At 43.4% G+C, this 13843-nt stretch overlaps 2 protein-coding genes across 3 annotated transcripts in view; both read left to right on the top strand.

Annotated features, from left to right (window-relative positions):
* LOC100707400 (high mobility group protein B2) overlaps nt 1-13843 on the top strand; it is a 642043-nt gene that overhangs the window by 258545 nt on the left and 369655 nt on the right. The window lies entirely within an intron of this gene.
* Nucleotides 1-13843, top strand: part of neurl1aa (neuralized E3 ubiquitin protein ligase 1Aa) — a 72635-nt gene that overhangs the window by 32877 nt on the left and 25915 nt on the right. For both annotated transcript variants that reach the window (XM_025908416.1, XM_005470163.4), the window contains exons 2-3: nt 7454-7704; nt 7887-8208. In XM_025908416.1, the coding sequence (XP_025764201.1) occupies nt 7454-7704; nt 7887-8208 (573 nt within the window). The remainder of the gene's footprint in view (nt 1-7453; nt 7705-7886; nt 8209-13843) is intronic.

The following is a 13843-nucleotide window of genomic DNA, read 5'->3' on the forward strand; positions in this document are numbered from 1 at the left end:
TGTCACCTACATCACCACGCTGGGTTTAGATCTCTGTGTGTGTGTGTGTGTGTGTGTGTGTGTGTGTGTGTGTGTGTGTGTGTGTGTGTGTGTCAAACTCTTCAGCTTCATTCTCATGACAGGTCACCTTCAAGGCAGCGCCCACACAGTGACTTCCAGTCAGTACTGAATAGTATCTCGCATGCTTCAGTCAATACACACTGCATATCATTACGCCTCTCCACCAGCCTGCTCTCTTTCTCTAACAGAGAGGCATCATGGGACAGCATTGTGCTCCGCTGTGCGCAGCCTCGTGATATTATTATTTATTGATTACTGTTGTGTAATCCCTTCCGTGAAGAGAATGTGGTAAGATTAGTGGGCCGTAGTGGATGACGTCAGTCACTTCATCATATCCACGTCTCACCTTTCACTACCAGGTCGTCCCAGTGTGAATTATTTAGACACCACTCTACAGCAGGTTAAGCTGAGCAGGGCTGTTGAGCACATTTCATTTGGTAGTTAGTTATGTTATGATAATTTGTAGCTTCTCATTTGCGGGCGACTTTATTCCGATTAATGTAATTTCAAATTGAATCTGTTTTGTTTCTGTCCAATCTGCTGGTTGGCCATTATAAAGACATCACTGTGGACTCAGTTTTATTTATAAGTTAGACTCTACAATAATACATACAGAGAAAAACCCAACAGTCATATGACCCCCTATGAGCAAGCACTTTGGCGACAGTGGGGCCATCTACCTGTCCAGCTGTTTTACCAAGAGAACCATGGTCTGAATGCTTTGTGGTGCTAAACACAGTTGCTTTGCCAAGAGGAGCACTGTAGACTCTCTGTCAGCTCCAGCCTTCAGTGGAAACCCGTTTGGATGCACATTTTTCTTCTTTAAAAATTTCCTTATTTGCTTCAGGTTGGCTTTCTAAGTGGACCTGTTATAAACTGTTTCAGTGGTGGCTGCACATATTAAACATGGGCTAAGTTTCAAATGATGAGATAACTGTAGACGTTATCCCTGTGACCCAAGAGCTCAAAACTCTGGTTTCAGGCCTTTTTAAAACTCTTGGTTCTTTGTGATGTCAGTAAGAGAATGCGGTCGTCTAAAGCACAAACTGCTGGCTATGAGAGCAGAAGACCTGGCCATGTGCTGTTTCTGTCTCTTCTGTTTACAAGGGGGAGCCAATCAGAAGATTCTTCTTTCAGAGAGTGTAAAATACGAAGGGGTCATTTTTAACTGTGGATCATGGAAAGCTACCTTTGCACAAGGTTGAAAACATGGAGTTCCTCTGTAGCATAAAAATCTGCAGGAAGCCAAACTGATACTGATGCCGGTCAGTATTTCAGTTAAAAAGGAGAACTGGTGGTGAGTTACATTATTGTATTACAGTTTGTTGATCCGCAAGTAAGCAGTTAGAAATGTGCTTGGACTTTATGAGTGACCAACATTTTTTGATTGGTGCTATAAAACTCGGGCAATATTTGACGGGATTAGTATTATGGGGCTTTCAGACATAATGCAGCAAGCTCTCGAAAAGGCATTATTTCCAAACTCCTTCGAATGAGGTCTCTCTCCCACTTTTCCTGAACATTAGTCAGGAGCCCTTGGCGTCACATTTTAACCCTCTGTGCTTCTCTTGGTCATCGTTTTCAGTGTCAAAGGTAGGCTGGTGGACTCAGTGGACGTCCCTCAGAGAAAGACCCTGGGAGCAAAGTCAAAGTCATCATCTTTGCAGGAGTTGTTGATGAAAATGAAGAAGGAGCTTTTAGATGGAAGAAGTTAAACTTCTAGCATGTGGTTTGTGTCGGGAGGGTGTATTTCACCCAAATCTAGATCTTTTTTTCTTGTAATCTAGCAGTGTTTGTGCCTAAACCTTATAAAACATCAGCTAAAAAAGAGACGTGGAAAAATAGCAGTCCAGCGTGGCGTGGTGTGTGTGCTGTGGAAACTGGACTTGCTGTTTCATCGGCTTCTTCTGATACTTCATTTGATAAGAATCAATCAAGTTGTTATTTGTAGACTTCATGAAGATAAAAGTTTTTTCCTCTAACAAAAGTGAAAATATGATTACTACTGATGGTAATCATTGCTCAGTGTTTAATGGTCAGTAGTATAGCTAAAGTTTGACACAGTGAGCTCGGTGCATGCAGAAGTAATCCTGGTGAGCCTAAAGGATAAATCAGGATTATTTTAAACTAAAATGTTAGCTCAGTCTCAGATGCTGTTAAAAGGAGGAAGAAAGCCTACCTGGGCTAATCCAAAGTAAATCGTTATTTGGACAGGATCACCTGACACTGTGCGGTCTCACTGGGTCACCAACACTAGACCAACAGATCTATCACGATGTTGCTTAACAACATTTCAGATCTTTTGGTCACCAGCAGCGATGCAGTGACTTCCTGGTACCTGCCCTCAGGTAGAGTAGCAGTCACAGCTGCCGTAGCAGTCGGTGCCTGTTGAGTTTCACATGTTCTGCCTGCATCTGTCACACATGTGTGCAACTTTGGAGATGAGTAATAAGAGGAAACTTAACACTCTGGGTGACTCTGTAAAAGGCACACTGTGAGCTTGTTCTTATACCTATACTGTAACGCGTAAAGCCTTCTTGCCTAAATGATAATGCGTGTGATTAATCGTCGCCATTATCGTGTGATTCATTTCACTGTTGCAGTTACATTAGGCTGAAATGCCATTTTGTCATGAGTCAGTGGGATTAAATGCATCATCCAGACACTGCTATGTAAACATCATTAAGAAGTTGTTTGTCATTGCCCTCCAGGCTTGTTGGCAGTGTTTTAAATGACGCTGTCAGCAGATCTACAGGGAGAAACGTCTGAAAAAGAGGCAAAGGAGAAGCGTTTTCCACCGGTGAAGTTTTGGTAAAGATGAAATGGATGTTATTTATCCGCCCTGAGTTGGTAATGTTTGCAGTTATCCTGAGAGAACGAGCTGAAGCTAAACAGTCCGCTTTGTGTTTTCTTAACAAATGATTCTGGTGAGTGATCCAAAGTACACCAGTACATTAATGCTCATTTGCTTCTAATAGGTGCATAAATAAACTGTGATAAGCTTGAGTGGAAATGTAAACCTGTAAGGATCTGGTATTTGGCGTTACACCCTACACCAGTCTGCATGTTTGTTATTCCCATGTTCCCAAATTGCTTAAAGGCTTGATGTGCTATCGTAAAGTCACAAACGTAACTCTGCGTGTGAGGTTGTGTTTTCTCTAATGTTTCCCAGGATGAGCTTCAAGCTGGACTACACATGGCAACAAGTGCAGAGAGTGGGTTGGTATGTGGGCTACCTGTGCTTTGAATGATACAGCCTCATCGTGTTTCCATGGTGCTAAAATTAGGCGTATCGGTGGAGATCTGGGTCAATGACATGTGCAAACACCAGTCAAGGTTTGTTTTAGTCCCCCTTGGAGATGGGTCAGAGGCTTTGGACACAAAGTTTGGATCACAGCAGAAAAGTGATTCTGCACACACTGCTAATGCAATATGTTGCCTTTGCATATGAAGCAGTATAGCCTGGATATTAGTCTTTATGCAGTGCATGGTTCAAAATCTTTGCACAGCTGAATGAACGGCCGAGGTTCCAAAACAAGGAAATGTAACCCTCCCACGCATCGAGTACTACCTGATGAAGCCCAGTCAGAAATGATGATGTGTCTCTGGGGGTTATATAGTACAATACAGCTCAACTGTTACCTTACAGGAGCATTTCATTTGAAGAACAGCTTTCGCAGGTGTTCCACAGAACAAGGAAGTGATGTACCCAGTAGACACGGAGCAAATATTTGAATAGTGTTCTGGACATATAAAAGCCGATTAGCATAGGAGACTGCTTGATAATGACCGCTTGAGTTGAACAAAAAAACTCTTATCATCCACCTGAAGGAAATGATGAGGTTACTGTTCACTGCAGTATGACTGGTATTATCTGTCTGTGTACTGTGACGAGGGATCGGACCTGTCACGCATGTGCTGTTATTAGTGGGATAGAAAACCCTCTGCACTCCTGGGCAGAGGAATACAAGCTTTTCACCCTGTTTGTTCATAATAAGACATCCTTGACCTTTGGCAAAATGGCTCCTGTGAGGATGTTAAAACTGCCTCTTCACTGATAACAAAAGCATAAAGCTGTGTGCACAAGAACGGGTTTAGCGGAGGCGGCTGTTAGACTGACGTTAACAGGAGTCATTTACATTGAGGGGTCACATCTCGGGCTCTGAGGACATGAGCATACTCCAGGATTTGTGTTCTTGAGGTAATTGGACGACTGAGATGGGCTGCTCGAGGCAGCTTTGTTGTTCTGATAGCTTCAACAAACACAGAGCCTTAAACAAAGCCGACTAAGTGGGGAAATAGTCGATATTTGGTCAAAAGTAAATTCAAAGCTTAAGCCATATAGTCTGAGTGCAGGGGCCAATTTTAGGATGGGGGGGTCTGCAAAGAAGCTATCTGAACAGCAGGTAACTGGTATCCAAATCAATTAGGCTAGCAGTATAGAAGGTTATCATGCATTTCAGCATTGTCAAGTGGAACTGGTACAAGGAACATTTTTTTTTTAGCCAGCTGCAAAGCACTTTAAGACTTTCTATAGGCAAAGAGTAGGAAATCAAACAGTGAAGGCAATATTTATTGTTGCTGCTGTGTTTAAAGCAGTGCCATCACTGTTTCCTGAACTTACAGGAAATCTAAGAATTGGATTAAAGTATATATCTGGAGTATGTTGAAAGGTGACCCGCGCACACATCCATCCATCCATCATTCACTTCAGGATTGCAGGGGGCTGGCTGCGTGTCTTTGGACTGTGGGAGGAAGCCAGAGTACCTGCACAGAACCCACAAACATGGGGACAATGTGCAAACTCCACACTGAAATACTCTGGCCAGGTGGTGGATTTAAACCCAGGACCTTCTTGCTGTGAACCAACAGTGTTAACCACCACAACACTCTGGCCTACCTGAACAGTTTTCTTTTCTGCAGCAGCGTGCAGAAGCAGCTTAAATACTGTGACCTGTATAGGATTTGCCAATTGGATGTATAGATGTGTATCAGCTGATGTGGGCTGGCACTGAGATGAGCTGATCTGCCAGGATTACAGCTGAGTTTGACTTCATGATGCTGCCTAAACGAATGCTGCGCATGTTACCTTGGAGAGAAAGAAGTACCACGAAGAGGAGAGATACTTGGATACTGTGTAGTCTTTGTATTCTCTCAGAAGTTAAACCAGTTGTGGATTCACCGTTTCCAAAACGTAACCACTGACCCACAGATACCTGCAGAGCTGAAATGGATGCTTTTTTTTGTGTTCACTAGTACTCCTGTTTGTTTGACTGGAAAAACACAACCAAGCAAGACTATAAATATAACTTTATTGTGTCTCAATAAACAAAAGGCATCTGTTGTAAGCTCACTGATGGCTGCCGAGTGAGCCGATCAAGACCTTTAGATGCCACGGGTTGCTAAGGAACATGAATTCACACGTAGCCCCTTCTCTCTGCAGCAGCTGTGCCTCTTTAGAGCCCGCTAATGCATTCAGCTCAAACTGCCCAGGACCACGTGCGCCACATTCAACAGCCGCTCTTCTGTAGCACTGCCTAAGACAAAAGGCCTCAGCCATCTTCTTAGGTTCGGGGCCAGATTGAATGGTAGACATGGGGTGTAAAACTGTAGTGTTACATGATAAACACGGACAAACACAACGACGGACTACAAAGCGTGCTGTTGTCTTTGACTAAATATGTGGACTTATCAGGACTCTGCAGGACATCTGCTGCTGCCCTTGCATTGGCTTTCATCATTTCAGGGTCTGGTCAAATCAGGCAGGCCTCTGTAAAACTGAATGTTAACCATAATTTTAGTTCATAATTTTAGCCATTTTTTTTTGTAATGAGGCACCTGCCACAGTTTCTTTTCATATTTAAACACCCTAATAGAGGCAGAGTCATTCTGTACATTTAATGTAGTGGATTAATGGTCTGCAGTTTTCCAGTTTCCTATATGTAGCCAGGCATTTCTGTGTTGAAACATTTCCTGCACAGCTGACTAGAGTTTGGTGGGGAAAAAACTGAAACATTCAGCATAAACATCAGGATTTGCTGATGTTTATTGGGATGTATCAATCACTCAGACCGGAGGAGATGGGATTTCTTTCTAGACGGCAAATCATACCCGGAGAAATCTATGAAAGAAGAGACAGACAGACCAATTTCTCTGCTGACAGTAGCTCGAGTAGTCCATAATGCAACACAGCTATGAAACATGTAGTGCTTTGAGTCTGCAATAGGACTCTCAATAGATCTCTTATCTTACAATCACAGTTGGTATTGCTTTGAATTATTGCTGTGAGAGGATACAAGTGCAGTCTTTGTAGATACAGCTGGTCAGGTGAGAACTGTGAGGAAAACGCTAATCGCTAACTGATGTAAGCGGGAGCCTGACAAGCCGAGGGAAAGCGGGTACATCAGGAAGATGGATTATATCCCATAACCACAAAATACTGGAATGTTTAAACACAAATACAGAAACTTCTGGAAGGCATTTAGCATCTCAGAATGGTAACGTATTGAGTATCAGATCAGTCGAATTTTGAGGATTCTCTCCTTCAAAGCTAAAAACTTCCTCTCAGCTGCAGAATACTAATTTAGTCATTCTAATCTGGCGGTTAGTGGCCGTGGAAAATCTGTGAAAATTGCTCAAGTGCATGTTTCTAGTAGCTGCTCAAGTGCTGCGGTCACACTCCTCTCACTCAGACTCCATTCAGGCACTTCTGCTGCTCATGCATTTAATTATCAAGTCAGTCACACCTTCCTCTGCAAGTCTTCTTCACCACCGGAAAGCAGCCATCGAACTGCCGGGTTTTGGGTTGAAGCACATGACCAAGCGCGATATGTGATATTTAGTCTTGCTAGAAACTTGCAATTGAGCTGTTTGGTTATTGGACTGCAAGAATTAGACCTTAACGTCAGTGTTAGTTGGGTCAAATAATGTATATGCAATATGTTCAAACAGCATCAGACTTCACGCGGCTTCTACTGAGAATTTGTGGTCACAGATGTCCAACAGAGCGTCTCACGGCCAACGCGGACCATGTAATACAGCCATTAGATTTCAAAATGGCTGTTTGTCTGGGAACAGTTCATTTTGTGAGTAACTAAAGAGCATCATTTGTCTTGGACATGTGTTTTTGAAAGTTTTCAGCCTGCAGGCCCAGTGTGATTATTGCTGATTAGCTTATTACTCTTCCACTCACAGATAATCAACAAAGAACCAAATCCTAGATGATATTTCCTTATCTGATGTCATTTTGTGTGATAACATTTTGAATTACAAACATCAGATGCTAACTACATTGCTGAAACCTAACCTCCTGCTCCTAATTAGGACGTTTTTTTGGTTTGTTTTCATTGAAATTCATGGCTTCGTTCTGCTCTTTTGTCTCTCGTTGCCTTAGACTCCCTTGGTGGCCCATTCCCGTCCACGTCACATCGATGTCACCACAAACCCAAGAGGTGCCTGCCTATCCACTGTGGCAGTGTCGGTGGGCCTCTCCCCATCAGCCCACTTCTATTCCATCCAAATGCCAAGGGGTCCCAAATTGTCATGGACCTTGCCCAGAAGACAGTAAAGAGGCAGGCCAGTTTCTGCAATGCCATCACCTTCAGCAACAGGCCCATTGCGCTCTATGAGCAAGTCCGCCTCAAGGTACATTTTTCAGAGAGCGCAGCACTTTTCCTCTCGAGTCTGAGAGCTTTTAAACTGTCAAAACTGTTGTCTTAGTTTTATCTTAGCTTGACAGTTAAAAGGTTTTGTCCCCCAATGTAAACTCATATTCGCTGTCTGTGTTTGATAGATGTGATGCAGTTATTAAGTTTTCTTCTTTGTAGATTACCAAAAAGCAGTGCTGCTGGAGTGGGGCTCTGCGTCTGGGCTTCACCGCTAAAGACCCCTCCAGAATAAACCCAGACAACCTTCCCAAGTACGCTTGTCCTGACCTGGTGTCTCAGAGTGGCTTCTGGGCCAAGGCGCTGCCTGAGGAATTTGCCAACGAGGGCAACGTCATCGCCTTTTGGGTGGACAAGAAAGGGAGAGTCTTCTACCGCATTAACGAGTCCAGTCCCATGCTGTTCTTCAGCGGGGTCCGCACGGCCGAGCCCCTCTGGGCCCTCATTGATGTTTACGGCCTGACCCGCGGCGTGCAGCTGCTAGGTAAGAACACTGGTGCAGGGAATGAGGCGATGCCAGCCAACCCAAAGTTACCAGACGATGAGTTACAATGAATATGCAGATAACAGGGCATCTGAAGGCAAGTTATGTCTGGAGTCACTGGTTTGGCAAAGAAACAGTCATAAAATCTCAACTTTCTTTTTTTACACTCCTTATGAAATAGGTTTAATAACACTATGTTAAACTGTCATTTGCGATGTTATCAGGCAAATTTTGTTTCCTTTGGACAGAGTCAGGCTTGCCCCAAATATTTGTGATGCTAATTAGCAGTGATGGGAATAACGGCGTTACAAGTAACGGCGTTACTAAAGGCGTTACTTTTTTCAGTAACGAGTAATCTAACTAATTACTATTCCTATCGTTACAACGCCATTACAGTTACTAACAAGGAAACGCGGTCCGTTACTATTTTTCAACAAGCAGACGTTTGAAGCTGTGTTCAGCTTACCGCATCTTATATCAGTTGCACGGAAGCAGCTGTAAGTAATCTGGACGCTACAGCTTTAAGCAGCTGCGCGCTCCCGCGGACGGCGATCACGATCACTGTCTAGCACAACAGCTGGAGCTCAGGGGGCAAAACAATCGTATGAGTGCTGCTGTTTGACTGAGGAAGAATAAAGTAGTCGTGGTAAGTTAATCACATGACCACTTAAAGACAAAGCAACAAGGTGCCAGTTTTTAAATTGTGTTGATAGGCCACGTAAAACCAGAGTCATGATAAACAATATATACACGTGTTTTTCCCTCAATTGTTTTGTCACGTTTACTGTCTAAGGACAGCGCTAGAGACATAAGCATAAGCAGAGAGTAACAAAAAAAAACAAAAAAAAAACGGGAAGTTTTGACAGAGAGAGCGAGTTTTGAGATGTGAGATTTGTGACGTTTAGCGTGTTTGGAGTGTGTAGTTAATGTGTTGTCTTGTGTAGTTAGTGTGTAGTGTTGTGGATAGCTTTGTGTTGTGTGTCAGAACAATGAGGCGACTGCTGAATGAAAACAGGAGCAGTGATACACCTGCTGCTGTCAGACCTGCAGGTATCAGGCTGGGATGTTCTCCTTTATAGTGGACAGAAATTATTTTTTGGAGTGGCACAAATAATTTGTGGCATCTTATTGAAGAACAGCTGATTGTTCTGTAAATAGTTTGAAATGGTTATTTAAAAAAAGGGTAAAAGGTAAATGGATGCAAATAATGTTGTTGTTTGCAAAACTTGTGCATAGGATTTTAAAATTGACAATTTATATTTGCATTTAAAGTTATGAAATATGATTCATTAAACATGTTTATGGTTGTTACAGTAAAAATATAACTTTTTCTACTCTGATTTTATGTTTTTTGTCTGATTTTAGATCAATTGTGTTAATACAGTATGTCAACATGAAAACATGACTGTAAATTCAGACACGTGAGGTTGTGCTGATGATACCAAACAAGACAAGGTAAATAGATTTTAAAGGTGAAATGTGGAGGGAAAAATGGCCAATTATACCCTGGACCCCAGAGGGTTAAACATTTTTTTTTTTTTTTTTTAAAGTAACGCAATAGTTACTTTTCAAGTAATTAATTACTTTTAGAATATTGTAACTCAGTTACTAACTCAGTTACGTTTTTGAAGAAGTAACTAGTAACTATAATTAATGACTTTTTCAAAGTAACTTGCCCAGCACTGCTAATTAGATGTGTCTTGTTGGGCTTGGTGTGCATATCATCCAATAACAAAGTAAATAACTGTCTATAAAAGATCAAACCACTTCTTTGCTTAACACTCTGCCATGTAAGAGGGCTCTGTGTCAGAATATTTAAATCTAGTAAATAGAATTCAAACATGGTGCTTTTACCTTAGTCCATCTTTATTTAGTCAAGATTTACCAAACTAATTGGAAAATGGTGGGTGTTCAATAAGAGCGCCCAGCTCCCCACAGGCAGCTTAATCCAGCCCCAGTGCTGCGTTTCATGAAGGGTAATTAGCTTTTGTCCTTCTAGAATAACCTTGAAGCAAAGTTCTTTCACAGCTGATCACCAAATATCTTCAATTCAGAGTCTTTAATTTATACATTTTAGCCCCGTACGCATCAATATCCAAGATGAAGATTGGTAAATGGTACCAATACATATTGCTTTAGATGTCATACACAGTAAGATGAATGTGTTGGGAGCAATCTGGGGATCCACCAACCTTCTGATTGGTGGACGACACACCTGTATCTACCTTAGCCACCGTCACCTGTGCTTCTTTTCTCGTCACTTTGAAAAACCTCTAAAGTGAAAAAAGGTGATAAGAAAGTCACCAGGTGTAAAGACAACCTTTCATTTTGGTGTTTTTACTTTTAACATCACTGTCGTTGAAAAAGTGAGTTCTCCTTTTGTTTACTGTAAGCTGTATGTCTACAGGGGACTCAGCACCCCGCTGCTGTGTACAGTAAAGCCCTCGGCCGGCCCACATGTTTACACCAAAGCAGCGCGGGCAAGAAAAGGCATTGTGCATTATCCAGCTATGCTAGGTAGCTTAGCATGCATACCCTGGGTACATAGCACAGGATAGTATGGCCGCAGCTTTGATGTGAGAAATTGTGTGCTCCCCTTCAGAGCTGATGCTGTTGTAAAAATACACCAGGGGTCACATGTCCCATGTTTGATTGTATATGTGCTGGTTGACAGTATTACCTCCAGGCTGGCAGAGGCGGATGTGTAGTGTCCCAGGCATGAGGGGAATCCATATTCTTTGTTTTCTCTGTTTTTACACCACAATTGCTGTAAGTCACACTTAGAGTTCATAATTCAAAATCTTGTTGCCATTTACAACATTTTTCCTACTCAGTCGGTGTTTGCAGGGAGGAAAAATGGTTATTAATGGTTCATTTTAAAGGAACATTCAAAAAATGGTTCATGCACATCAAATGCACAAGTCCACAAGCTGAGCTTAGCACCCGAAGCTTTAGAGTGATTAAACTCTCTGTCGAACATCCTTCTGAGATGCCTGACCCTTGAAGACACTGCTTCAAGCACCGTTTTAATCAGAAACGGGTCCTCTCCCCTTAAGCCCTCTGCTTAAGTCATCCTTACTGTCTTTTTACTGTCAGGCCATGTGCAGGGCTGCCTACAGAGTGAGTCTCAGGGGGCCTACAGACTGACATCTGCCCTCATAAACGGGGGGCCTGTTCAGAGGGGGGGCACTACCAAAGGCTGAGAGAGAGAGAAATGCATCACCCAGACCAGACACCATCTTTGTGATGGTGAAAGGCCAATTGTGTCAGCTCTGTGCAGCACGTTTCTGTGCGCTTCAGGAACCTCTTTGCTGCATAGGCCACATGTGAGGCTTTATTTAGGGAGCAGCTACAGTAGTAGCTGTAGTACTCGCCACTCTCATCGCTGTCTTGGATGAATTTGGTCTGGCAGTTGTGTACGTTTTATCTTTAAGCCCCTTTTTATTTTAATTTGAGACGTTTGCAGTTGTAACCAAGCTACAGCTACAGCGCACCTGCCAGAGTCCCTGCTCAGATCAATAACATTTATTTTCTCTCCACGTCAGTCTCTAACAGCAGTGAGTGAGATTATTCACTGTGCCTCCTTGGGAAATACTATAATCCTCGCTACATAAAGAATGAATTCAAATTCTGTGGTGGATTAACTCTAACTGTACAGCTTGTGTATGCAGTGCAACAGTTTCATAACGAGCAGCAGTCTGTGGTCGTGTGTTCATTCAGTGGGGACAGTGATAGGAATCTCGCCAAATCACCCATTCTGCCTGTCTTCATGTCACTTCACATGCTTCTTCTTCCAGCTGTTTCATTACGCTGCACAGTTACTGGCACCCAGTTTATTTAATGACTCGGATGCATTTACTCTACTGACTGTCAGTTCATATTTGGGGGGCTTTTTTCCTTTATTGAACGCTTACCTTAGGCAGGTGCTTTGCTTTATTGTGACTAATGGTAAGACGAGTGCAAGGCTGGTTTTGTCTCAGGTGCTCCCAGGTTGTTGCTCTGCAGCTCAGTGCTCTCACCTGTCATTCTTACAGCCCACAGACAATTAATATTAGCTGCTCTGTTTCTGTAAATAAAGACAAACTTAATAAGTGGCTACATGCGTGCATGCATGCCTGACATCATCAGGGATCTGGGACAGTATCCCAGATCTGCTCCAGGGCTTCACTGGCTCCTGGACAGTCTGAGGTGCGTGGTGATGATGGATGGACTGAAACATAATGTCCCACAGGTGTTCTGTTGGATTTAGGTCAGGCATGCGTGAGGACCAGTCAATGGTATCAGTTCCTTCATGCTCCAGGAGCTGCCTGCATCCTCTCATCACACGGGGCCGGGCACCAAGAGAAACCCAGGACCCCTTGCACCGGCGTAGGGCCTGACGATGAGTCCAAAAATGTCATCCCTGCCTAGCCTGTGGGTTAGCTGTGCATGCCTCCCCAGACCATCAACCCGGCCATGCTGAATGATGTTACAGGCAGGCTTATGCAGACTCTTTCCCGTGTGTCACATGTGCTTAGGGTGAACCTGCTCTCACCTGTGAAAAGCACAGGGCTGCCAATTCTGGTATTTTATGGTAAATGACAATTCATGATGCCAGGCGTGGAACACAGCGTCCACTAGAGGACTTCGGCCCCTAGGCCATCCTCATGAAGTCTTTTTCTGATCATGTGGTCAGAGCCATTCACACCAGCGGCCTGCTGGAGGTCATTTTGTAGCTCTGGCAGTGCTCATAATGTTCCTCTTTGCACAAAGGAGCAGATGCTGGTCCTGCTGATGGGTTAAGGGCCTTCTACGACCCTGTCCAGCTCTCCTTGAGTGACTCCTGTCTCCATCCTCCTGAGACTCTACTGAGGGCACAGCAAACCTGCTGCTGATGTGCCATCCCGGAGGAGCTGTAGGGTCCCGGTATCACCACATCGACTCGAGCCAAATGCAAAACTAGTGACAAGATAGTCAGGAAAGATGAGAAGGGGAAAAGTGCCCGTGAAATCCACCTGGAAAATCATCCTGTGTCATTGTTGCCCCTCTAGGGAACCTGACTGAACTCAGCCCGCGCAGCTACTTCATAACCCATAAAATACCAGATCAGTAGCTTGATGCTCTGATCAAAGCGTTGCTTTAATATTTTGAGCACAGTGTGCGTCTCGTCCTGTTTTCCATTTTGTTTCTGCCTCTGTGACGCAGACACACCTCTTCTCTGTCGTTGTGCTTCTCAGCAGCAGTTCAACAACATAAATGTAAAACTCCAATTATCGGAACATAAAGTCAATCTGGCAAAACACTGCGATGTGAGTTTGTTAATAAAAGCGATCTCTGTTGCATTACACGAGGTCATCTGACCTACTGTTAATACAAAAAATCTTTTCTGCATTTTCAATCAGTGAGATTTTAGAGAAGCTTAATCATCATAATTTGATCCCACTGTTATAAAAACATTTCTTTTACCACATGTTCAGGCCAGTGTGTCGAGCACCCTCAGTGGGCTGTGAGTTGTCATATGTTCAGCACCTCGAGGCTGTTCTGAGGTCGGCTCAGGAGCAGAGGAGTGAAGGATGACCTCAGGTGACATTTAGGATGACTTTGATGTAGAAAGATTGAAATAGGAACCGTGTCATGCGATAGTCTGTCCCGCAGT

This window comes from Oreochromis niloticus, linkage group LG6 (assembly GCF_001858045.2).
Source record: "Oreochromis niloticus isolate F11D_XX linkage group LG6, O_niloticus_UMD_NMBU, whole genome shotgun sequence".
Classification (NCBI taxonomy): Eukaryota; Metazoa; Chordata; class Actinopteri; order Cichliformes; family Cichlidae; genus Oreochromis; species Oreochromis niloticus.